Source organism: Hypanus sabinus, chromosome 1 (genome assembly GCF_030144855.1).
Source record: "Hypanus sabinus isolate sHypSab1 chromosome 1, sHypSab1.hap1, whole genome shotgun sequence".
In the NCBI taxonomy this organism is placed as follows: domain Eukaryota; kingdom Metazoa; phylum Chordata; class Chondrichthyes; order Myliobatiformes; family Dasyatidae; genus Hypanus; species Hypanus sabinus.
The window spans coordinates 152,020,609-152,046,460 of record NC_082706.1 but is presented as its reverse complement, the minus strand read 5'-3'; the positions used below and the strand labels follow the sequence as shown (position 1 = coordinate 152,046,460).

At 37.0% G+C, this 25,852-nt stretch overlaps 1 protein-coding gene across 5 annotated transcripts in view; it reads left to right on the top strand.

Moving 5' to 3' along the window:
- lrrcc1 (leucine rich repeat and coiled-coil centrosomal protein 1) overlaps positions 1 to 25,852 on the top strand; it is a 137,864-nt gene that overhangs the window by 89,773 nt on the left and 22,239 nt on the right. For all 5 annotated transcript variants that reach the window (XM_059979248.1, XM_059979239.1, XM_059979223.1 and 2 more), the window contains 2 exons: positions 2,390 to 2,575; positions 19,327 to 19,501. In XM_059979248.1, the coding sequence (XP_059835231.1) occupies positions 2,390 to 2,575; positions 19,327 to 19,501 (361 nt within the window). The remainder of the gene's footprint in view (positions 1 to 2,389; positions 2,576 to 19,326; positions 19,502 to 25,852) is intronic.

Below are 25,852 nucleotides of genomic sequence, written 5' to 3'. Positions count from 1 at the left end.
TTAAATGTTTTTGTGCTTATGGCCGTTTTGTTTTAGAACTTATATTTTTAAGAGGTCTTCATGCTTTTGAAATATTAAAGGCATTCCAGAGTGTTCAATAGTAGTGACTGCATTCATGACCAGTCAGCCTTTCAAGTGAGCTGACCAGTTGTGTAGAAAATCTGCCATTAAAGCTGTACCATGTTCTGATTGTCCTATTGAAACTGTTCTCTGGAACACATTGTAAGAAATGGTATGGTCCAGCACAAAAGATCAGTAATGCTGGGACAGTGGCAGTTCAGCCACCCAAAATTTTGTGAAATGATTCATTAGGAACAGTTATTTCTGAAAAAGGATCTAGTGCTTTCCTGGTGTATATGATGAATAAACTCTTCTGGTACTTCAAGCCGGGTACAGGTATCAATTATAACTGACGTTTCAATGATGAACTCTACCACCACCTTCAAGGATAATGCCTGGTCATGTTTAGTCTAGTGGTATTTGTACCCCTGTATTCTGTCCATCCTGGTTTGTTAGTCCTCATTCCATCAGGTTCCCCCTCTCCCACCTTATTTACAATTGAATTCCAGATCTTACTTAGAGTGAGACCTTCACTATTGTTAAAATTCTTTTCTTCTAGTTTTATTTCAATGGCTTCCTTTACCAGGTGTCCCAAAAGCCATATGCCGTCAAAGTCAGTCAGGCCCAGGCATCATCCCTGAAGATGGCAGTTTGTCATCAAACCATCAGTTATAATCGATACCTGTACCTGGTTTGAAGTCTGAGAAGAGTTCAGTTAGTTTTGTTTGTGTTAGAGATCTTCTGAAATAAGAAATTCTCTAATTGCTGAATTTATAAATTGCTTGTCTACTCTAAAATTGGAGGCACGTTCTCGGCATCTACATGGTAAAGCCTCCTTAACAGTTAGTTTTGTTCTTGAGGATTTAGTAAATTAAGGAGAGAACTTTAAAGTCAGAGGAAAAAGTTGGGGGTTATTTTATGCAGATATTAGACATAAAAGAGAAGCAAAGTTAATAATAACCTCAATTAAAAGGTAGTGGATAAATAATTCAAACAGAAGCCCATTTGGAGGTTAAAGGAGAAGGAAAGGCATATGACACTAATTGGAACTTCTGAGCTAATTAAAGTTTTGCCTGAGAAAAGAATTACCTTGTGTATTAGATTAAATTCTTAACACTCATCCTCTTTTGCCATGCTTGAGTTGTATTTTTCTAATTATAAGTTTAAAAAAAGATGAATAGAACCTCTTTGCTAATGAAGCTCCTATGCTTCTAGAAAGTGAACATCTTGAATATTTAAGCAAAGTAAACAAAGCATTCAAAACATTCTGATATTTAAAATGCATGAATGTTTTTATATTGCAGGGTCATGAAAGGGAGGCTTTGTGATCCATTTTCCTGCAGTCCCCTCATCCAAGATTTAATTGTTCTTTGTTAAATTATTGTGGGTTTTGTCTTGATACCATACTATGTGTCTATCCCTCTGTATGGATAACTTACTGGTATTACTCTTAACTTTTACTTTTAGTAACTTAAAATTGTATTCTTTTGTTTACTTTGATTTTTATAAAATAAAAACACTAGTAGGTGGAGCAGGCGTTGGCTATGTGGTGCCTCAGGCCTGCTCTCTGCCATTCAGTAAGGACGGCTGACCTCATCTACTCCTTAACTTCACTCTCCTGCCAGTTTCCTCTAATCTTTGACTTCCTATATTTTAAAAACCTTTACCTCAGCTTTGAATACATTCTTTGACTTATCCTCTGCAATTGTTTGTGTTAGAGATCTTCTGAAATAAGAAATTCTCTAAATGCTGAATTTATAAATTGCTTGTCTACTCTACAATTGGAGGCACGTTCTTGGCATCTACATGGTAAAGCCTCCTTAAAAGTTTTTCACATATCTTTTGCATATTATATCCCTTTTTGTTGCTCAAGATTAAATTCAGTGCTGGCTAAAGGGATAGTAATTCATTTTTTTAAAGTTAGGATCAAAAATGTCTACTATTAATACAACTGAACCTAATTCTCTCTGCTTGCTTAGCAAATTGTCACTAAAGAACCATGCTATTCCAGAATTTTGTGTTAATATGTAAAAAAAATTAATATTAATCTAAAGAATCTATATTTTAAGAGGCTGTTACATAATAATTGTAAAATTGTACCAAAATATATCAGCTAATATCAACCAATAGAAGTTTAAATCTCAATATTCAAGCTACATTCTGTTCTCAGAGCTTCAGATTGCTTGGAAAAATATGATGGTATGCAATGCAAAAATAGTCAGTATTTCTGCCTTGACTTCAAGGGTAAATTATTTTGAACAAAAACTTTGAGGTACCTGCAAGAGGAATTAACAATACCTTTTTCTGTATAATCTTTTCTTAAATACAGGTAAAAAGTGGATTTGATCATGTGACTGCAGAGCTAGCAAACAATAACCAATTACTTGCTCAATCACAGCAAAAGGAAAAACAACTGGGGACTTTGGTTCAGGAATTGACCACCATGGTGAAAGAGCAGAAAGCAAAGATAGCAGAGTTGGCAAAATCCAAACATGAAGCAATTTTGGAACTAAAGGTAAAGTAGACTATGAATAGTTTGAGGTAGTCAGCAGATATTGAAAATAATGGAATGGAGATGTGTTTGCATTGCTAGCATCTTGTACTCACCCTTCCATTTTTCTATGGTGAACGAAAATGCTTTTAATAATTTCGTTCATGTACCCTCTGTAATATATTGCAGAATAGGTCAATTGCTCTTGAAATAGCACAGAAGCAGGCCTTTCAGACCATCTAGTCCTTACTGAACCATTTAAATTACCTACGTCTATTGACCAGCACTGGGACCACACCCCTCTGTACCTCTACCATCCATGTTCCTATCCAAACTTCACTTAAACATTGAAACTGATCTCATGTGCACCACTTGTGCTGGTAGCTTTTTCCACATTCTCACAGCCCTCTGAGTGAAGTTGTTTCCCCCATATTCCCCTTAAATTTTTCACCTGTCGTCATTAACCCATGACCTCTTGTTGAAGTAGAACCCAACAGTGGAAAAAGCTTGCTTGCATTTACTCTATCTATATCCCTCATAATTTTTGTATATCTTTATCAAATCCCCTCTCAATTTTCTTTGTTGTAAAGGATACAGTCCTAACCTACTCAACCTTTTCTTATAATTCAGGTTCTCCAGATACAGCAATCTCTTTGTAAATTTTCTCTGTACTCTTTCAACCTCATTTACATCTTTCCTGTAGGTAGGTGACCATAACTGCATACAATACTTCAAACTGTGCTTCACCAATGTCTTGTACAACCTCAACATAACATCCCATCTCCTGTACTCAGTACTTTGATTTATGAAGGGCAATGTGCCAAAAGCTTTTTTTATGACCCTATCTACCTATACTGCCATTTTCAATGAAGTATGGACATTTATTCGCAGATCCCTTTGTTCTACCACACTCCTCAGTGCCCCACTGTTCACTGTACCTACCCTGGTTGGTCTTACCAAAGTGCAACACCTGCTAATAGTCTGCAATAAAATCCATCTGCCATTTTTCAGCCCATTTTTCTAGTTGATCTAGATCCCACTGTAAGCCACATTAGCCACCTTTGCTATCCACTGCATCCCCAGTCTTGGTGTCAACTGCAAATTTGCAGATCCAATTAACCACATTATCATCCAGATCATTGATATGGATGAAAACAGCACAGATTCAACACCAGTCCGCATAGCACACCACCAGTCACAGACCTCCAATCAGAGAGGCAACCCTCTACTACCACTCTCTGACTTCTCCCACAAAGTCAATGTCTAACCCAATTTACTATCTCATCTTGAATCCCAAGTGACTGAACTTTCCTGACCAACCTGCCAGGTGGAACCTTGTCAAGTGTCTTGCTAAAGTCCATGTGGACAAAATCCACTGCCTTTCCTTCATCAGCTTTTCTAGTAACTTCCTCAAAACTCTGATTGGTTAGACATGACCTACCACACACGAAGCCATGCTAACTATCCTTAATCAGTCCATGCCTATCCAAATACTTGTACATCTGGTTCCTTAGAATACCTTCCAATAACCTGATGTCAGGCTCACTGGCCTATAATTTCCTGATTTATTTTTAGAGCCTTTCTCAAAACAGCAGAACAATATTGGATGTCCTCCATTCATCAGGATGACTTTAATATCTTTGCTAGGGCCCTGGCAGTTTCTGTATTTGTCTCACACAGAAACACCTTGTCAGGCCCTGGAAATTTATCCACCTTAATTTGCCTCAAGACAGCAAACACCTCTGAAATCTGTTTAGGGTCCATGAAGTTGATGCCACCTTACATCACTTCTGTAGACTCTGTCCGCTCGTGAGTGAATACAGATGAAAGTAGTTCATTTCACATTTCCCCATCTTTTTTGGCTCCACAGATGGATTATCATTCTGATATTCCAGATGACTAATTTTGTCCCTTACAAAACTTTTGCTCTTAACATATCTGTAGAATCCCTCAGGATTCTTCTTCACCTTGTCTGCTAGGCAACCTCATGCCTTCTTTTAGGCCTTCCTGGTATCTTTCGTGTTCTCTTTCATTTCTTGTACTCCATAGGCACCCCTTTTATTCCTATCTTCCTGTACCTGCTATACACCTTTTTTTTTAATCAGGGCCTCAATATCTCTTGAAAACCACGGTTCTCTAAACCTGTTATCTTTACCTTTTATTCTGATGGGCACATATAAATTTTGCACTCTCAAAGTTTCACTTTTGAAGGCCTCACCAAGTACACTTTTGCCAGAAAACAGCCTGTCCCATCCACATTTTCCAGATCCTTTCTGATACCATCAAAATTGGTCTTTCTTCTATATAGAATCTTATCCTGCAGACCAGACCTAACTTTTTGCATATTTACTTTGAAAGTAATGGCATTTTGATTACTAAGTGCAAAGTGTTCCCCTACGCAAACTTCTGTCACCTGCCCTGTCTCAATCCCTAATAGCAGATCAAATATTGCACACTCTCTAACTGGGACTTCTGTGTACTGATTAAGGAAATTTTCTTGAACCCATTTGACAGACTCTATCCCATCTAGACCTTTTACAGTACTGGAGTTCCAGTCAATATATGGAAAGTTAATATCACCTATAATAACAACCTTTTGTTTCTTGCAACAGTCTACGATCTCTCTGCAAAGTTGTTCCTCTAGATCCCTCGGACTGTTGGGTGATCTGTAATTATAGCCCCATTAACTTGCTCATATCTTGCTTCTTCCTTGGTTCAACCCGTAAAAACCTCACTGGACGAGTTCTCCTGTCTGTCTTGACTGAGTACTGCAGTGACATTTTCCCTGACTGGTAATGCCACCCCTCCTCCTCTAATCCCTCCCGCTCCACTGCGTCCAAAACAATGGAACCCCTGACTATTGAGCTGCCATTCCTGCCCCTCCTGCAATCAAATCTCACTAAGATAACTGTGCTGCTCCAAAGAGCAGTATGTGAGGTCATTCTTACCCTCGGCCATTAGGCTCTATAATGACTCAACCTATAGCTGGGGAAGTGATGACTCCCTCCTGTTAGACTGTTTGAGGTAACTTATTTTTTATTCTTCCTGTTTCTCTTCTAATATTTATATATCTGTGCATTTTTAATGCTACCGTGGCACTGTAATTTCCTTTGGGATCAATAAAGTATCTATCTAATTGCTAGAATAACATAATTCCATGTGTTGATCCATCCCCTGAGCTCACCTGCCTTTTCTACAATACTTCTTGCATTGAAGTATGTGCTGCTCAGTCGCACCATGCTCTACCTATTGGTTCCTGACTTTGTTTTAACAAAAATTCAAAGCACATTTATTGTCAAAGAATGTATAAATTATACACCTTGAGATTTGTCTGCTTACAGGCAGCCACAAAGCAAGAAATGTGAATAACCCAATTATAAAAAAAAGACCAAAAAGCACTGCGCAGAGAAAGACGCATTCCAAACCAGACTGAGTCCCCAGAGCAGCCCCAAACCTTGATCCCAGTTCATCACACCAGCGGCGTCAGTTCACAGACTTGGCGCCACAGAGAGAAAATGAATATTCATGGGAGAGTGAGCGATATCAGCCCAACCCTCGCCTCCATTCCTGACCCACACGCTGGTGTTTGTTTAAGTTGTCCAAGCACTGGGTAGTGCCTCACTCTAGGACCCTGACCCCAGTGCCATGATATGCATGAGCTGCCAAGCCCGAAGTGATTCTCAATTTCACCAAGTTGGCTTGGAGCAATCCATCTTCACACCCAGGTTAGGTGGACTGGCATCAAAACTCTTCAAATCGTTCACTCCATATCCGGCAGCAGTGCAAACTCCATCTGCGACCCCGGCTGGAAAAGCCTCAGAAAAGATACCACAGGTAATGTTTTAGTCCAATCTCTTGCCTTACGTTCTACCAGTAAGCTGTCGCACATTTTCAGGCACCATCTTAAACCAGAAGTTTAAGACAACATCTCTCTCTGTTATCTGATTCACCTATTAGCTAATATTGTTTTTTCACTAAATTGGATATATAAAACATTTATAAATATTTCCCATCTTCTACTAAAATTCTGAAGATTGTAGTTTTGTTTAATTGAAGCATATTTGGAAACATACGGACTTTCTCAATCTGTTGTATTTGAATTACATGCATTTTAAATTGATCAACAAGTCTGGATTAAACTATACACTGTGCATGTATTTTATTAATCACAATCTCTTGAGTTTTAGAACAGATATCCATTGTCTGGATTGTGTAGTAGGTAACAAAGTTCTGTCATTCAGTACTGATCTTGGGGAAAGCTGACTTTTATTGGTTGTTTCCAGGCATCAGTTCAAGTGGATCTCAGACATTCAGCATAAAACATTGTAAGATAGCTGTCGCAGTTGAAAAATTCTTGCACTATCATATAAATATTGTGTGAAATAAAGATTATAATATATATGTGACTAAGGTAGAAGCTGAATTCTGACGGGCTTGTAATTCAGGTATATAAACCACCCTATGAGCCTCAGCATCCAATACATCATTCTCTGCAACTTCCGGCATCTTCAACGGGACCCTGCTGTCAAACACATCTTTACTTCTCTCTACCACCTTCCCACCCTATTCTACACTTTTCACTGGGTTCGTTCTCTCCACAATTGTACAAGCGAATACACCTACCATTCACCTCCTCCCTCACCTCATTCAGGGCTCCAAGCAGTCCTTCCAGGTGAGGCAACACTTCACCTGCAAATCTGTTGGGGTCATCCACAGTATCCGGCCTCCTCTACATTGGTGAGACCCAATTTAAATTGAAGGACTGCTTTGTTGGGCACCTCCATTCCATCTGCTAAAAGTGTAATTTTCTGCTAGCCAATCATTTTAATTCCTAACCCCCTTCCCATTCTGACATGTCGGTCCATAGCCACCTCTTCTGTCACAATAAGGCCACTCTGGGTAGCCTCTAACCTGATGACACAAACATCGATTTCTCCTTCTGGTAATTTTTAACCCCTTTCCTTTTTATTCCCCACTCTGGCCTCTTGCCTTTTCTCTCACCTGCCAAGTACCTTCCCCCGGTGCCCCTCCTCCTTCCCTTCCTCCCATGGTTCACTCTGCTCTCTAATCGGATTGTTTCTTCTACAGCTCATTTGCCTTTTACAGTAAACACTTCCCAGTTTCTTACTTCTTCCTCCACCCACCCACCTGGCTTCACCTACCACCTTGTAGCTTGTCCTCCCTCCCTTCCCCCCACGTTATTCTGGCATCTTTCCCCTTCCTTTCCAGTCACAATGGAGGGTCTCAGCTGAAACGCTGACTGTTGATTCATTTCCATAGATTCTTCCTGGCTCACTGAGTTCCTCCAGCATTTTGTGTTTCTTGCTGTGGATTTCCAGCATCTGCAGAATCTCTTGTGTTTATATAAACTTCAGTTATTCTTGGTACACTAGTATTTATGACCTAATGTATAATTTGGAAGTTCCTAGTTCACACAACCGAGCATTACAATATTGCAGGATTTCACAATGAGAACTGCCTCAAATTGTTGTCAATTCACTGACAGATTGATTACACTGGGGGTGATTGTTAAACAGTGTTGAATATGGAGGAACAGGGAATCATTGATGATAACACTGCAGTTCAATGTTTAACTGTACATCAAAGACCCTATCATCCAGTGAAAATGAGCAAAAATAGCTTTACGTGTATTTGCTTTGATGCAAGGTTGAGTCAGATATCTAAAATCTTAACATGGGCAGTTGATGAGTTAGAAATATTTTTGCACTTTAATGATACAGTGACTTAAATTGAGCCATAGAGAAATGCAGATGAACCTTCTGTTTCACGAAGTGGTAGGGGGTGGGGGGGTGGCTGTCATTGCATTCCTGGAAAACACAAGTTGAATGAAATAAATTTTGTGCAACAGTCTGCTGAAACAACTAAGGGGTTATACAGCAGCTGTGGACAGAAAGGAATTCTCAGCGTTTCAGATTGGAACCTTGCATAGGAGCTGGAAATCAAGAGGCAAGGTGGTCAGTGTGAAGAGGAGAAGAGGGGTAGCATGAAAAGATTCTGCAGCGATTGGTGAGCTGAGAAGGGGTGTTAGATGGCAGACAGGCAGTTAAGTTTCCAGTATCTGCAGCCTTTTGTGTCTCCGGAGTAAATTTTATTAGATATATAGCTAGGAAAAAGCCCAACGAACCACGCTGCCCAGCAACCCACCTATTTAACAAAAGCTTAATCGCAGGACAATCTACAATGACAAATTAACCTACTGACTGGCACATCTTTGGATTGTGGAAGGAAGCCCATGCTTTTCAAGAGGGGAATGTACAAACTCCTTGAAGATGGCACCGGAATTGAACTCCAAACTCCAGAATGCCCAGCGCTAAGAGCGTTACACTAACTGCTTTGCTACCATGGTGCCTGCAAAGTTCACCTGTATTTCTATATGGTTCAATTCAAGGTTCTGTAAAATCAAAGTGCAAAAATACTTACAACTCATCAACTGCCTATGTTAATCTACTTTTTAATTCCACTCAAGACAATTTTATTCTGTATCTCAAATTTCTGAGAAGTGGTTTGTGAATTCCATTAGCCAAATAGCCATAATGCAGGGGTCATTTGTAAATTTCAAAGAGCAAATTGAGAATTTAGTACAAAAAAAATTAGGACCTATATCACAACAATGCATGTGGAAAATGTAAAGGCATACAAGTAGGCATTTCAACTCCTAGTATTTGCTTTGCCATTTGGAAAAATTGATACCTTTGATCTCTGCCACTCTTATCTTCTATTTCCATCTAGTGTAGTTTCATTAATGTCTGAAAATGTACTGATTTTTCTGTGCTCAGTCACTGATCTTCCATACCACTCTTAGAGAAGGTATTCCAATGATTCACTCCCCTCTGCAGAAAGGAATGTTTAATGAGATCATCTCTCATTCTTCTGAGCTCTCAAGGGTAAGGACTTAGTCAGCTTAATCTACATTCATGGAATAATCATTCCATTCCAGTAATCAATCTAGTGAAACTTCCATTGCAAGTATATACTTTCCTGGGTGGGAGACGAGATCTGTACACAATTCCATGTTCCATCTCACCAGGCCCTGTTTAATTGCAGAGTTCAAAAGTTCAAAAAATTTGATGAATATATGTACATTTATATATTGTTTAGAAATCTACTGATGCTAGAAATCTAAAAACAAAATATGCTGGAAAAATGGGGAAAAAATTAGGGTACCGCTGTAGATAAGCATGTGAACTTTGTAGCTAACCTACTGAGTATTTCCAGTATGTTCTGCTTATATTATACAAAAATTGTTTCAGGAAAGTAAAAATTAATTTATGAGAAACATGAGCGCCTATGGCATTTTAATGTGAAAGATACAAATAGTGTTTTTGTTATTATGGATCACATTTTTTTCATAGAATATCTTAAAATTCCAAGAAGACAAAATTCTATGAAATAAGCATTGTGTGAATTAAGCATAACCTACAAGCTGTATGGATTGCAATTGTCATAATTTCACACCATACTCTGTAATAGTTTTTGTAAAAACCTAAGCTGTCATTTTAAGCAACTACAGTAAAATGTAACCTTAGTCAGTAGCATATACAGGTAGCTTGGCACACTGTTCTGCTAATTCACTAATGGTTATTACCCTTTGGTAGGTTGTAGGTGTGAAACGGAAGTATTGTTACCTGTGCTCCTTTTAAGTTTTGGGTTGTATGGGCAAACTATCTTGCTATACGAAATATGGCACAGATGGTCTTTGCTTGCCAAGAAGATCTGCAAATGTATTTGCCAAACTTCAATGCAAATAACACTGGACTCTATGCTCTATGGGTTTTTCTGAGGGGTTCATGCAGGGATAAACATTTACTTTTGTGGGAAGGTCAAGTCAGTGAAAGATGTGTTTTGGTTTGCCCAAAACTTGTTGGCCTTGCACACCAGGTGATATCTGCAGCTAAATGCTGATGATGAACAGTTTCCAAGGTACAGGAGTACCTGTTGAGCTGTGCAGCCAGCAGAAAGGCATTGTGAGGAAGGACCATAGTTTAGGATCCTGCCATCACTGGTTTATGAGAGAGTAACAGCTCCCCATTCTTCTGGTACAAAGTTTAAGGATGAAACATTAATACATTCCCTTACAATATAATGTAATTAAAATGTTTGGCAGATTTAATAAGGAAAATGGCATGTCCTGACTGTATTTTCAAGATGTCACCAGATATGAAGTCCAACTGATGGATACTACCTCCATATGAATGAGCTCCCATGATATAATTAATTTCAAAGGTCCCTTTTTAGCAAATGTTTATATTTGCAGTCTTACTGTATGTGCTTTTGATGCTAATTCTGTGGAAATGTGGTTGTTATACTGAGAATTTTTTGTGTTCTGACTTGTGGACAAGATCAATATATTAATGTCTGAAAATGGAACCCATTCATTCCATGAGAATGACCTGTACTGTATGTGTCAGAAAGTTAAGCTTTTAGAAGTAAGTATTGGTTAAACAAACATGAGGAAATCTGCAGATGCTGAAAATTCAAGCAACACACACAAAATACTGGTGGAACACAGCAGGCCAGGCAGAATCTATAGGGAGAAGCACTGTCGACGTTTCAGGCCGAGACCCTTCGTCAGGACTAACTGAATGGAAAGATAGTAAGAGATTAAACCAACTTTCCTAAAATTGTGAAAATCACTATCCTAATTTCTAATGTAGTTTAAAGTATCAGGTTGTAACTGAACATCCATAATATTAATTGCCTTCAACAGACAGTTCTACAAACCCCATTTCCAGAAAAGGTGGGATATTTTCCAAAATGCAATAAAAACAAAAATCTGTGATATGTTAATTCACGTGAACCTTTATTTAACTAACAAAAGTACAAAGAAAAGATTTTCAATAGTTCTACTGACTAAATTGTATTTTGTAAATATACACAAATTTAGAATTTGATGGCTGCAACACACTCAACAAAAGTTGGGACAGAGGCATGTTTACCATTGTGTTATATCACCTTTCCTTTTAATAACTCTTTTTAGTCATTTTGGAACTGAGGATACTAATTGTAGTAGATTTGCAATTGGAAATTTTGTCCATTCTTGTTTGATATAAGACTTTAGCTGTTCAACAGTCTGTGGTCTCCGTTGTCTGATTCTCCTCTTCATGATGCGCCGTACATTTTCAACAGGAGATAGATCTGGACTGGCAGCAGGCCAGTCAAGCACATGCACTCTGTGTCTACAAAGCCATGCTATTGTAGCCCGTGCAGAATGTGTTCTGGCATTGTCCTGCTGAAATAAGCATGGACGTCCCAGGAAGAGATGTCGCCTTGATGGCAACATGTCTCTCTAAAATCCTAATATATGCCTTAAGAGTCAATGGTGCCTTCACATACATGCAACTCACCCGTGCCGTGGGCACTGATGCACCCCCATACCATCACAGATGCTGACTTTTGCACCTTTCGCTGACAACAATCAGGATGGTTGTTTTCATCTTTGGCACAGAGAACTCAACGCCTGTTTTTTCCGAAAACTAGCTGAAATGTGGACTCATCTGACCACAGCACACGGTTCCACGGTCCATCTGAGATGAGCTCGGGCCCAGAGAACTCACTGGTGTTTCTGCATAGAGTTGATGTATGGCTGCCTCCTTGCGTAATACAGTTTCAAGTTGCATTTCTGGATGCAGCGACAGACTGTGTTAAGTGACAATGATTTTCCGAAGTACTTCCGAGCCCAGGTGGCTATAATTGTCACAGTAGCATGACGGTTTCTTAGGCAGTGCCGACTGAGGGCTCGAAGATCACACACATTCAACAGTGGTTTCAAACCTTGCCCTTTACGCACTGAGATGTCTCTGAATTCCCTGAATCTTTTCATAATATTATGTACTGTAGATGTTGAAAGACCTAAATTCTCTGCTATCTTGCGTTGGGAAATGTTCCTTTTGAACCGACTAACAATTCTCTCACGAATTTTGGCACATCTGATTGAAACATATAAGATTATTAAGGGATTGGACACACTGGAGGCAGGAAGCATGTTCCCGCTGATGGGTGAGTCCAGAACTAGAGGCCACAGTTTAAGAATAAGGGGTAGAACAGAGATGCGGAAAAACTTTTTCACCCAGAGAGTGGTGGATATGTGGAATGCTCTGCCCCAGAAGACAGTGGAGGCCAAGTCTCTGGATGCATTCAAGAGAGAGTCAGATAGAGCTCTTATAGATAGCAGGGTCAAGGGATATGAGGAGAGGGCAGGAACAGGATACTGATTGTGTATGATCAGCCATGATCACAGTGAATGGCGGTGCTGACTAGAAGGGCTGAATGGCCTACTCCTGCACCTACTGTCTGTTGGTTATTGTCAAAGGGGTGAGCCACGACCCATCCTTGCTTGCAAAGACTGAACGCTACTTTTATACCCAGTCATGATACCTCACCTGCTACCAATTAGCCTGCTTAATGTGGAGTCTTCCAAACTGGTGTTACTTGAATATTCTGTGCACTTTTCAATCTCTCTGTCCCAACTTTTGTTGAGTGTGTTGCAGCCATCAAATTCTAATTTTGTGTATATTTACAAAATACAATTTAGTTAGTCAATAAAACTATTGAAAATCTTTTCTTTGTACTTTTGTCAGTTAAAAACAAAGGTTCACGTGAATTAACATATCACATATTTTTGTTTTTATTGCATTTTGGAAAATATCCCAACTTTTCTGGAAATGGGGTTTATATATAAAATAGGTCTGAGGAGGAACAGATGATGAAAAATGAGTAGCCCAGAGTAATAGGTAGCATATTGTAAAGACGGTGTATTGAACAGATGCAAATACATTACTTTGAACCAAATGCACGTCTGGACAGAAAAACAGAATTAACATTTCCATTTTTTCCTTCAGATGCTGCTAGCTCCGGAGAGTGTCAACACTTATTTTCCGTTTTTATTTCAGGTTTTCAGTGTCTGCAGTTTTTAATTTTGTTTTATTTTGAAAGCAAGTTATCTGCAACAATTTAGACCATTTATTGTTTGATTATGAATGGCTCTATCTGACAATAATTTCATTTTTCTTATCATTAGGTTGCCCTTTTAGTGAGCAAGAATCCTATTAGTTTCTGAGTAAGGGTGAAGGATACAAATGCGTAACATAAAAAGTCATGAACTTCTGTAGTTCACGACATATATTCAGTCACTGTTGTTCATGAGTCTTAAGCTTGATCTGTGTAACTAATGTGCACTGTGCTGTCTTATCACAATTGTAAAGCAAACATGTTTGATAAAGTATTCTATTTTAAGCAATTAAAACTGGTTATTATATTGAAATACAGATGGATATAATCGATGTGCTGCCTCAGTAGTCAGTTATTTTTTATTTGTTATTTAGCACCCTCTGCTGGTGGTTTTGTAGAGCAGTCATTTAGGTTATGTGATCTGTGTCTCTCGTTGATGACATCATCAGTAGGTATTTAAGCAGTTCTCCATGTTAAAGGAAACTCATACCTTTTCATCCGACATTATCTTGATGTTCAGGTCATTGTCAATATGTAAAAGTAACCTTTGGGTTTATCATTTATTGATGTATATGCATATTTTCACAAATCAGAGATACTTGAACAGTTTGTGTGCAGATAAAAATACAGATAGAGTTTTCATGTGGGCCATATGCTCCTACAGACAAAAAAGGGATTTAATATAACCTGACAAGGAGCCATTTAATTCTAAATAGTATTATTTTTGTAGGCCTCTTTGGTAATGGCATTATTTTCTTGGCAGTATCATTGCCATTGTTTGATATTTTATGTTTTTAGGAATGCCTTTTAAAGTTTTATGGAATGCTGGGTAAGCAAGGAGATTGAAGATACCCATATAGGTAATGGGCATCACTAATCAGCAGTTGATTTAATTATTCAAGGTTGAAAGGGATGATATTTGTAAGGGTTAAATTCCCCTTTTTAAATAATAAATCTCATAGGTGTTTTCAATGTAAGTATTGTTGTGAAACTTTTTTGACCACTTCCAGTAAGAGTAGGTAATTATGTTTGCTAGGGGGTAAATTGATTATGAGTATCCTAATGGCATAAAATGCATTGGTGCTTTAAGAAATAAAGGTTCATGGTGAGATATTTGCATGTGGACTTTGTTAATTAGCTGCTAATTAGAGCTGAGAACAAATTAAATTTAATCATTCACAAATGTAGAAAGTTCCAAGAGCTTAAACTAAATGTTTAAGATATTTAGCTACATATAAAACAGATTTCCCAATATGCTTTGGGCAGCCATGGCTTACATTTCCTTGATTCCAGGATGTTATGGCAATTGTTGGTCTGGATACCCCATTTTGGCTTGAACTTGAAATAAAGTGAGCAGTTGTGGGGAAAAAAGGGATGTTTTCAAAAGGTGAATGACAGCATAAATTCTGCAAAGGTACTATTCTTGTATAAAAACCTGCAAAGTTTTGACTGCTTCAGTAACAACATGCACCTGTATTGCATTTGAGAATGAAATCACTTTACAGAAAAACAAGCCATTAAGTTGAATCCTGATAATGTGTAAACCTGGCTAGCTTGTAGGGAGAAAATGTGCATAAGATACATTCATGCTTACCAGTAGCCTATCTATTTATATATTTGGAACTTATTTGTATCCAGTATCTTTTGTATTATTTTGTATCAATTATGGTGTACTTAATACTTGTACTTACCATATGGACATTTTTTTGACTGTTTTTTTTCCCCTTTCTGTCAGTTTTTACCCTGCTGCCAGTTGCTACATTAAAGAAAGTCAACTTGGAACATCTTTCTCAGTGTAGTAATTGGGGATGGGGTTTATCTGCCTGTCAATTCATGCAAAGTGTGTGAAGAAAATAGGAAAATAGAACTTAGTGTTAAGCACTGTGCACATGTGGATATTATCTAGTCTTGTAATATCTGAACCACATGCTCTTGTAATTCAGTGGTCATCACTTGTATAAGGTGATAAGTATATAGTAATCATCTTGCATTTCAGTTTCTGCTCACTTTCTTAGAAGTTCTATTGTGCATTAGCAAAATAATGTGGAATTCTTTTCATAGTTTCCTTGGAAGTGGCATTTGATCATCGTTTATTAACAGATGTTACTGATTGTAAATATGATTCTATTGCTATTTCGGACTCTTTGAAGTTATCTATCAAGATTTCGGACTCTTCCATTAATACTAGATCTTGAAGACTCAACGCTACTTTGCTTCAAGATCCAGAATTTATTACCTTCATAAAACAGCAAATTGACTTACTTTTTTCAACAAACTATACCGAAGAGATTGACAGAGGAATACTTCGGGACTCTTTTAAGGCTTTTATTCGTGGACAAATTATCTCATATTCTGCTGGTAAAAGAAAACAAAGATATTTAGATATAGCTTTATTGGTGGATAAAATTAAAGAAATTGATAAGATTTATTCCGTGACTCCTACCAAGGAACTTTATAAGAAGAGAGTTGAGCTTCAAATGGAACATAGCTTATTATTATCTTCTTCAATTGAGAATCAATTAATTAAGACCAGGGCTCAATTTTATATTCATAGTGATTGAACTGGTAAATTGTTAGCTAATCAATTAAAAGCTATTTCAACTAAACGCCAAATTATTAAAATTCGTAAACAAGACGGTAATCTGACTACTGATCATAAAGAAATCAATAATACTTTCCAAGATTTTTATAAATCTTTATATCAATCAGAATTTGATGGTGATCTGTCTATGATGGATAATTTTTTAACAATTTGAATATTCCCAAACTGACAGATGAAGATCGAAGTTTGTTCGATGCTCCTATTTCTATGGCCGAAGTAGGGGAGGCTATCTCATCAATGAACTCAGGGAAAGCTCCTGGTCCTGATGGTTATATTATAGAATTTTTTAAAACTTTTTCTTCTTTGCTTTCCCCTTGGTTATGTGAAATCTTTAATGATGCATTTACTAAGAAGAGATTACCCCAGCCTTTTTATGAAGCTACTATCTCTCTAATTCTTAAAAAAGATAAGGATCCTACTTTATGTGCATCTTATCGCCCTTTATAGCTATTAAATGTAGACTCTAAGATTCTTACAAAAATTTTAGCTATTAGGTTAGAAAAGGTACTATCGCAGATTATTTCAGAAGACCAAACTGGTTTTATTAGGAACCGGTATTCCTTTTTTAATGTTAGAAAATTGATTAATATAATTTACACTTCCTCACCCACAATCCCAGAATGTGTTATTTCATTAGATGCTGAAAAAGCTTTTGATAGAGTTGAATGGGCATACTTATTTAATGCCTTGAAAAATTTTAATTTTAGTTCTAATTTTATATCATGGATTAAATTAATATATTATAAACCTGTAGCTTCTGTTCTTACGAATAATTATAGATCCTCTTTTTTCCAATTATCTCGTGGTACGAGACAAGGTTGTCCCTTAAGTCCTTTATTATTTAATATTGCATTAGAACCTTTAGCCATTGCTATTCGTGAATCTCCTAATATTTTTGGTATTACCCGTAATGAGAAATTATACAAGTTATCACTCTATGCTGATGACTTGTTGTTATATATTTCTGATCCTGATAGGTCTATTCCCGCTATTCTATCCTTGTTGGTTCAATTTGGTAGTTTTTCTGGTTACAAACTAAATTTGGATAAGAGTGAACTATTCCCTTTAAATGCACAAACTTTACTGAATGATAGGATACCATTTAAAGTTGTTACTGACAATTTTATTTATTTAGGTATAAAAATTACCAAGAAATATAAAGATTTATTCAGATTGAATTTTTTACCTATGCTTCATCAAATTCAACAACTTACTACTAGATGGTCTCCTTTATCCTTATCATTGGTTGGTTGGATAAATGCTGTTAAAATGATGATTTTACCGAAATTTTTATATTTATTTCAAGCCTTACCAATTTTTATTCCTAAATCTTTTTTTGATAACATTGATTCAAAAATTTCCTCATTTGTGTGGCAAAATAAAAACCCCAGATTAAGTAAAAGACAGTTACAGAAATCTTAAAAAGATGGTGGTTTAGCTTTACCTAATTTTAGATTTTACTATTGGGCGAATAATATTCGAAATTTAATATATTGGAAACTAGATTTAGATTTACCATTGTGCCCACAGTGGGTAAATTTAGAATGTAATGATGCACAAGGATATTCTTTATTTTCTGTTCTTGGTTCCTCTCTCCCTGTTGATTTAGTTAAACTCAATAAACAGATATCTAACCCTATTGTCAAACATACATTACAAATTTGGTTTCAATTTTGTAAGTTTTTTACTCTGAAAAACTTCGTTCTTGATAGCCCTATCTTGCTTAATTTTTTCTTTAAACCTTTAACAGATCAAGCTTTTAGCATATGGAAAAGGAAAGGTATAATATGTTTTCGTGATCTTTTCTTTGAAGGTAGTTTGATGTCTTTTGATCAACTTTCTAACAAATTTAAGTTACCTAAATCTAATTTTTTTAGATATTTACAAATTAGAAATTTTTTGTATAAAGTTTTACCATCCTTTCCTAATTCAACTTTGATAGATTTTTCAGATATGATTTTTACTTTAAATCCCTGTCAGAAGGGATTAGTGGCTCTTATTTATAATATGATTATGAAGATACAACCAGAGATATCGGGCAGAATTAAACAGGAATGGGAAAAAGAACTCCAATACAATATTTCAATGGAAAAATGGGAAAAAATTCTACAAATGGTTAATTCTTCTTCTATATGTGCTAAACATGCTTTAATACAATTGAAGGTCGTACATAGAGCTCATATGTCTAAAGATAAGCTTGCTCGGTTTTATTCTCATGTTAATCCTCAATGTGACAGATGTCATTTAGATGTGGCTTCATTGACCCACATGTTTTGGTCATGTCCTACCTTACATAATTATTGGAAGGACATATTTGCTACCATTTCCTCAATTTGGAATATTGATTTACAACCTCATTTTATCACTGCAATTTTTGGTATACCAAATGAAGATGATAGTCGATTCTCCCCTTCAATTAGACGAATGATCGTCTTTGTAACATTAATGGCCAGGAGATCTATATTACAAAATTGGAAAGAAGTAAATCCTCCTACCACAATTCAGTGGTTCTCTCAAACTATTTCTTGTTTAAGTTTAGAAAAAATTAGAAGTACTGTTTTTGATTCATCAATTAAATTTGAAGAAACTTGGGGACCGTTCATTCGACACTTTCATATGAATTAATTTGGCCTCTTCCAGACCTTTACTCTTTTTATTCTTGTTCTGGTATGGAGTTCCGGAGTTTTTGACACTATCATATACATATAAACTATTATTATTGCCCATGTTAGTTTAGGTTTATTTTTTTATTTCTTTAAATATACATTTTTTCTTGTATTTTATATATATTTTTCTTTTGATGATTATTTTTAATCTTTTTCATATATAATCAATATAGATTAGATTGATTATTGCACGATCTTTTTTTTGCTGATAACTTAATAAGATATTGTTATCTTGTTACTAATTTAATTCTAAGTCTAATGTATTCGTAATCTATTTAATACTATGTTATGTTTTTTTTTATAAAAATTAATAAAAAGATTGAAAAAGAATGAAAGAAAGGAAGTGGCATGGGATGTGACCTTCCACATAGGGTGATCTAACTACTTCAACTTCTGTAATTTCAGTAGAATAACTGCAGAAGAAAAGTATTTGTGATCCTACCGCTGAGGTTACATAGAATGAGAAAACTGCAGAAATTGTCTTATTAGGATTACTGTAAACAGTTTAATAATTGAAATTCTCTTTAATATTGGTTTAGAGCCGGTTCCGAGCACTTGAACATACAGCTGAAGAAGATAAGAGAAAAACAGTTCAGATTGAGCTACTTAAGCAAGAAAAATCTAGACTGATTTCACAACTAACTGCACAGGAGTCTGTGATTGATGGACTTCGAGCTGAAAAGAGGATCTGGGGACAAGAGTTAGCTCAACAAGGTGAACGTTTTACTTAACTAGATCAATTGGAAAAAATGTGTATATAAATATTCACTCATTTATGTTAACTTTAAATTCAATTGTTAACCTAACAATTTAAAATAACTGTGAAGGCAAAATGCAAGAGAGCAGCATTATTTTAATTGCTGTCAAGAAACAAAATAGTTTTTACAGCTCTGTTTTTTATTATAAAAATTCCCAAAAGTAAAAGGCATTAAACAATTGTGCAAATAAGTTGTACATTATTTGGTGGAATGTACAGTACTTGGGTTTGTATCAACCAAAATGAACATTCAAATTTAATTTGTTGTCTTTGACGCATTTGGAATCACTTGATTATGTAAGGGTAAGGCAAGGTTGTTGCAGAAAATATTGAGTTCCCACTGCTAGACCAGTTTGAACCATTGGTAGTGTATTGATTTACAAGTTTATCAGGAACTGAGATTGACTAGGATACTAGGATTTTTTATTCAGGCTTTCAACCAATTCATCAGTCAACCATTAGGCAGGCAGATAGCCGTTGTGTTGCTGAACTGTCTTGTTCATATTTGTTTTATTGAGTCATATTAATGAAACTGTACCTCCTACACATGGCATTTTATAGGCAGCTTGACCCCTTAATGAACTTTCTTTTTTATCCTTGTCTAAGGAACATGATTGGTTTTGTTCTGATACTTGACTATATAACTAGTTATTTAATCAGATATAAGAACAAAGGGCGTTAAGGGTTTCCATTGTGTTTGTGGCCATTTGTGGCTTTACTGTGGTAGTCAAGGTCCACTTTATGATGGACCTTTGGAATTGGCAAAGTATAGACCTCATTCATCAGTTGGATGTAGACCTAAATTTGAACTATCATTATTTTAATTCACTCTTACCCTGTTCTTATAAGCAAACTAAGATTTAAATGTGGAACACAAATTAAAGCAAAAACAGATAGATGATTGCTTCTTATCCAACCAGAGTGCACTGGTTCTACAGAATGGAACTGGGCTCTTTACTGAACCTGTGCTAAATGCAGTGCACTAGACTGGAAGAAGTGAGTGAATTACTAGTTCCCCTGCAGACATTGGTCTAGGTCCCGAGGTGGTGGGAAAGGAAGATGTAAATGAACATGTGCTGGACTTGGTTGCATGGCAATGTGCTGTGAGATGGGGAGTGGAAGGTATTTTGATACTTGCAACAGAGCCACAAATGGATGCAAACCTATAGCTCAAGCAGTCATGAACTGAATGGTCCATGTACAATGCAGAGAATCGAAGATGGTGGAAATAGTCAATCATTTCAGGTGAAACAGTGAAGCACTTGAACTTATAATCTGGTCCATGGCATTGACGATTCACAGTGTGGTCCCCCAAAATTGGAGAAACCAAATGCAGATTGGGCTGATCCTGAGCTTACATGTTAATTGTCAATTCCACTCCATTTCTGACCTATCTGTTTGTAGCCTGCTATTGTAAGGCCAACATAAAGTAGGAGAATGTCATCTTATTTTAATGCAGTTGCAACCCCAGGAGTAACACAATTAATTTTCTGACTAGGTGAACTCCTTTGTCATCATTTTCTGTTATGCGTATGTCCCTGCTTCACCCTGTATCTCCTCATGAACAATCAGTAGACAAGGCACTGACGACCTGATTTGTTTTAACCAATGTCCGTATATAATCTTTTGTATTGTGCTTATACCTTTTCCCACCTTGTCTCTTAAAAGCTGTAGAACCTGCACTCCCCAGTTTTGAGGAAGGATCCCTGCCCTAAAACAAAAGGATCCCTCACAGATGCTGCTTGACCCACTGAATTCTTCCTTCATGTCTGTTTGTTTTTCATATTCCAGCACTTGTTGTTTAATTTGTTTTCAAATTTCTTGAAGAGCCTCCCAGAACTGAGTAATTTTAACAAAGGCCCCAACAGCCTTTGAATTATCAAGTTTAGTTTGTGTTCATTTGATCCATTATCAAACTACATCTTGCCCTGGTAGCAATGGATAAAGAAACTTTTAATTGGTGATCTTTATTAGCAGCATACAAAGCACTTACTCCTATATAGCTAAGGCATATTCTAATATACAGTGTTCCTGATACTGTTCTATGTCCCACGGACAGTTGTTAACTCAATGATTTGGATGTCAAGGATGCAATTTGCCAATAGTTTTGTTGGTTCTGATGGACCAGCTTCTCATTGATAAACTATGATCAAGAGGCTGTATGTCTTTTGCAATTTGCTGCTTCACTTTAGAGCAAATAGATTTATTTCTCAAGGATGATTGGGGTCACTGAAATGGGTAGTTTGAGCAATGCAAGGTGAGACACTTTGTATAATGTAAGAAGTTTCTGCTCTTCTGTGAACTTCACATGTGTAATTCTAACCACTACACTGTAAATAGAATTACTTTACTTGTCATTTGCAATAATTTGCATATAAATGGATTATTCATTAGAAAGATTGAAATGAAATTGAGAAACTTCTACTAATGGATTCTTTAAACCTAGATAAGTTCACCCTGTATTAGACAATAACATTTCTTGTGAAGTAAAAAAATGACAGGGTTTGATTTTGCAGCTGCAATGCAATTATTTAGAATAAACACTTTCAGAATTGCAATATTGGTCATTAATACTGCTAAACTCATTATACTGAAATAATGCCAAGACTCTTGAAATACTGCTAATACTATTTATTTATAATTATCCATTATAAAGAATGAAGGTCATTCTGTTGAAGAAGCAGCTACATTCAGCTCTGCTAATGTTCTCACTTGGAATTAACAGGCCACCCTGTAACTTTGCTCCACCTTCTGCTCCATTCTGCCTGTCACTGAAAGGGCAATCTAATTATCCAACAGATTTGCAAAATGAAATCCTGTCAGTGCCATTTCACCAGATTGTCCAAGAGGATAAGGTGGGCAATTTCAGACTGACTGAAGCTAGACAACCCATCCTATGTGTGCTTTATTGTCTTAATAATTTAAGGTGTTAAACAACTATAATGGTGGTACTCTTATTTTTATCAATATAATCAATGCTTTCTTTAATCTAATTCAAGCTACCTAAAATTAATTCTCTAGGAATTTAAGTAAAGTAAGTCATTTAAGAAAAAAATCTAGCGTACCATTTTGAAACTTGAAGGCAGTGGTACTTGATGTGTTTTTTTTAATCATCATCCATTGAATTTTGCATCAAGGACATTTTACTATTGTCATTTCTATTATAATCAGTAAGGTTGCATCAAATTCCTCACTGTTGTTTGAATGACATTATTAACACATTTGTAATACATAGAGCATCACTTACCATAAAATAGAGTAACTTGTTAGTTACTCAATAATACTTTGATTTTCTAGGGGTATCAATGAGGAAAGCAGGAAAAACAGTGATAAAATAATTAATAAAAGTAATTAGATTTATGCAGAATCAAGTTGAGTTTAATGTAGAATATGCTATATATCTATGGTTAATCTATTTGATGTACTGCAATGTATTTTAAGAGCCTTTTTGATTATTCTGCAGTTAGTAAGCTTGTGTGTGTGTTTAACATTGTATTGCCATCTTGTGGTTTTATAAACAACTTTAATTTTTAGAGGCTTTACAGAAAATGAACCTTTGCACATCTGGTCAAGGAAAACTTGCTGCTGTTATGTTTTCCACTTAACGTACTGACTTGTAATTTCACCAGCCATTTAATCCATATCCTCATTTTAGTGAAGTCTGTAGTCAACTTCATTTTTTGTAGGAAGTTTGATTTTACATAGGACTTCAAATCCACCTTCTTTAAGACTCTATCAAAATAAATAATGTACACAGTGTGCACTTTAGAATTATTATGATTGGGTACACCATTGTGGAATTAACCTAGCAGGACACTTTGAAGCATTCTGCAAAACTGTCCTCAACTTGAATTCATTTTTTTTCTCCAGCAATTTGCAACCTCTTTTTCCCCTGCACAATTATCTACCCCTGTGAAGTTCTGCATCTTAGTGGATTCCTTCATTCTTGTATGATATAACATTATAGACAATAGACAGTAGGTGTAAGAGTAAGCCATTCGGCCCTTCTAGCCAGCACCACCATTCACTGTGATCATGGCTGATCATACATAGTACCCCGTTCCTGCCCTCTCCCCATATTCCTTGACCCCGCTATCTATAAGAGCTATATCTAACTCTCTCCTGAATGCATCCAGAGACTTGGCCTCCACTGCCTTCTGGGGCAGAGCATTCCACATATCCACCACTCTCTGGGTGAAAAAGTTTTTCCGCATTTCTGTTCTAAATGGCCTACCCCTTATTCTTAAACTGTGGCCTCTAGTTCTGGACTCACCCATCAGCGGGAACATGCTTCCTGCCTCCAGCATGTCCAATCCCTTAATAATCTTATATGTTTCAATCAGATCCCCTCTCATCCTTCTAAATTCCAGTGTATACAAGCCCAGTCGCTCCAATCTTTCAACATATGACAGTCCCTCCATTCCAAGAATTAACCTTGTGAACCTACGCTGCACTCCCTCAATAGCAAGAATGTCCTTCCTCAAATTTGGAGACCAAAACTGCACACAATACTCCAGGTGGGGTCTCACCAGGGCCCTGTACAGCTGCAGAAGGACCTCTTTACTCCTATACTCAATTCCTCTTGTTATAAAAGCCAGCATGCCATTAGCTTTCTTCATTGCCTGCTGTACCTGCATGCTTACTTTCATTGACTGATGAACAAGAACACCTAGATCTTGTTGTACTTCCCCTTTTCCTAATTTGGCTCCATTTAGATAGTAATCTGCCTTCCTGTTCTTGCCACCAAAGTGGATAACCTCACATTTATCCACATTAAATTGCATCTGCCATACATTTTCCCACTCACCCAACCTGTCCAAGTCACCCTGCATTCTCATAACATCTTCCTGACATTTCACATTGCCACCCAGCTTTGTGTCATCAGCAAATTTGCTAATGTTACTTTTAATCCCTTCATCTAAATCATTAATGTATATTGTAAACAGCTACGGTCCCAGCACTGAACCTTGCGGTACCCCACTGGTCACAGCCCGCCATTCCGAAAGGGACCCATTAATCACTACTTTGTTTCCTGTCAGCCAGCCAATTTTCAATCCATGTCAGTACTCTGCCCCCAATACCATGTGCCCTAATTTTGCCCACTAATCTCCTATGTGGGACTTTATCAAAAGCTTTCTGGAAGTCCAGGTACACTACATCCACTGGCTCTCCCTTGTCCATTTTCATAGTTACATCCTCAAAAAACTCCAGAAGATTAGTCAAGTATGATTTTTCCTTCATAAATTCATGCTGACTCAGACTGATCCTACTGCTATCCAAATGTGTCGTAATTTCCTCTTTTATAATTGACTCCAGTATCTTTCCCACCACTGACATCAGGCTAACCGGTCTATAATTCCCTGTTTTCTTTCTCCCTCCTTTCTTGAAAAGTGGGACAACATTAGCCACTCTCCAATCAGCAGGAACTGTTCCTGAATCTATAGAACATTGGAAAATGATTACCAATGCGTCCACGATTTCTAGAGCCACCTCTTTAAGTACCCTGGGATGCAGACAATCAGGTCCTGGGGACTTATCAGCCTTCAGACTCAACAGTCTATCCAACACCGTTTCTTGCCTAATATAAATTTCCTTCAGTTCATCCTTTACCCTAGTTCCTTTGGCCACTATTACATCTGGGAGATTGATTGTGTCTTCCCTAGTGAAGACAGATCCAAAGTACCTGTTCAACTCACCTGCCATTTCCTTGCTCCCCATAATAAATTCACCAGTTTCTGTCTTCAATGGCCCAATTTTGGTCTTAACTATTTTCTTGCTATTCACATACCTAAAGAAGCTTTTACTATCCTCCTTTATATTCTTGGCTAGTTTACCTCTGTACCTCATTTTTTGTTATCTTCTGTTGCTCTTTAAAAACTTCCCAGTCCTCTGGTTTCCCGCTCATCTTTGCTAAGTTATTCTCTTTTATTTTTATACTGCCCTTTACTTCCCTTGTCAGCCACGGCCGCCCCTTACTCCCCTTAGGGTCTTTCTTCCTCTTTGGAATGAACCGATCCTGCACCTTCTGCATTATTCCCAGAAATACCTGCCATTTTTGTTCCACTGTCTTCCCTGCTAGGGTATTGTTCCATTGAACTTTGGCCAGCTCCTCCTTCATAGCTCCATAGTTCCCTTTGTTCAACTGTAGTACTGACACATCCGATTTTCCCTTCTCCTTCTCAAATTGTAGGTTAAAACATTATATTATGGTCACTACCTTTTAATGGTTCCTTTACCTTGAGGTCTCTGATCAAATCCGGTTCATTGCACAACACTAAATCTAGAATTGCCTTCTCCCTGGCAGGCTC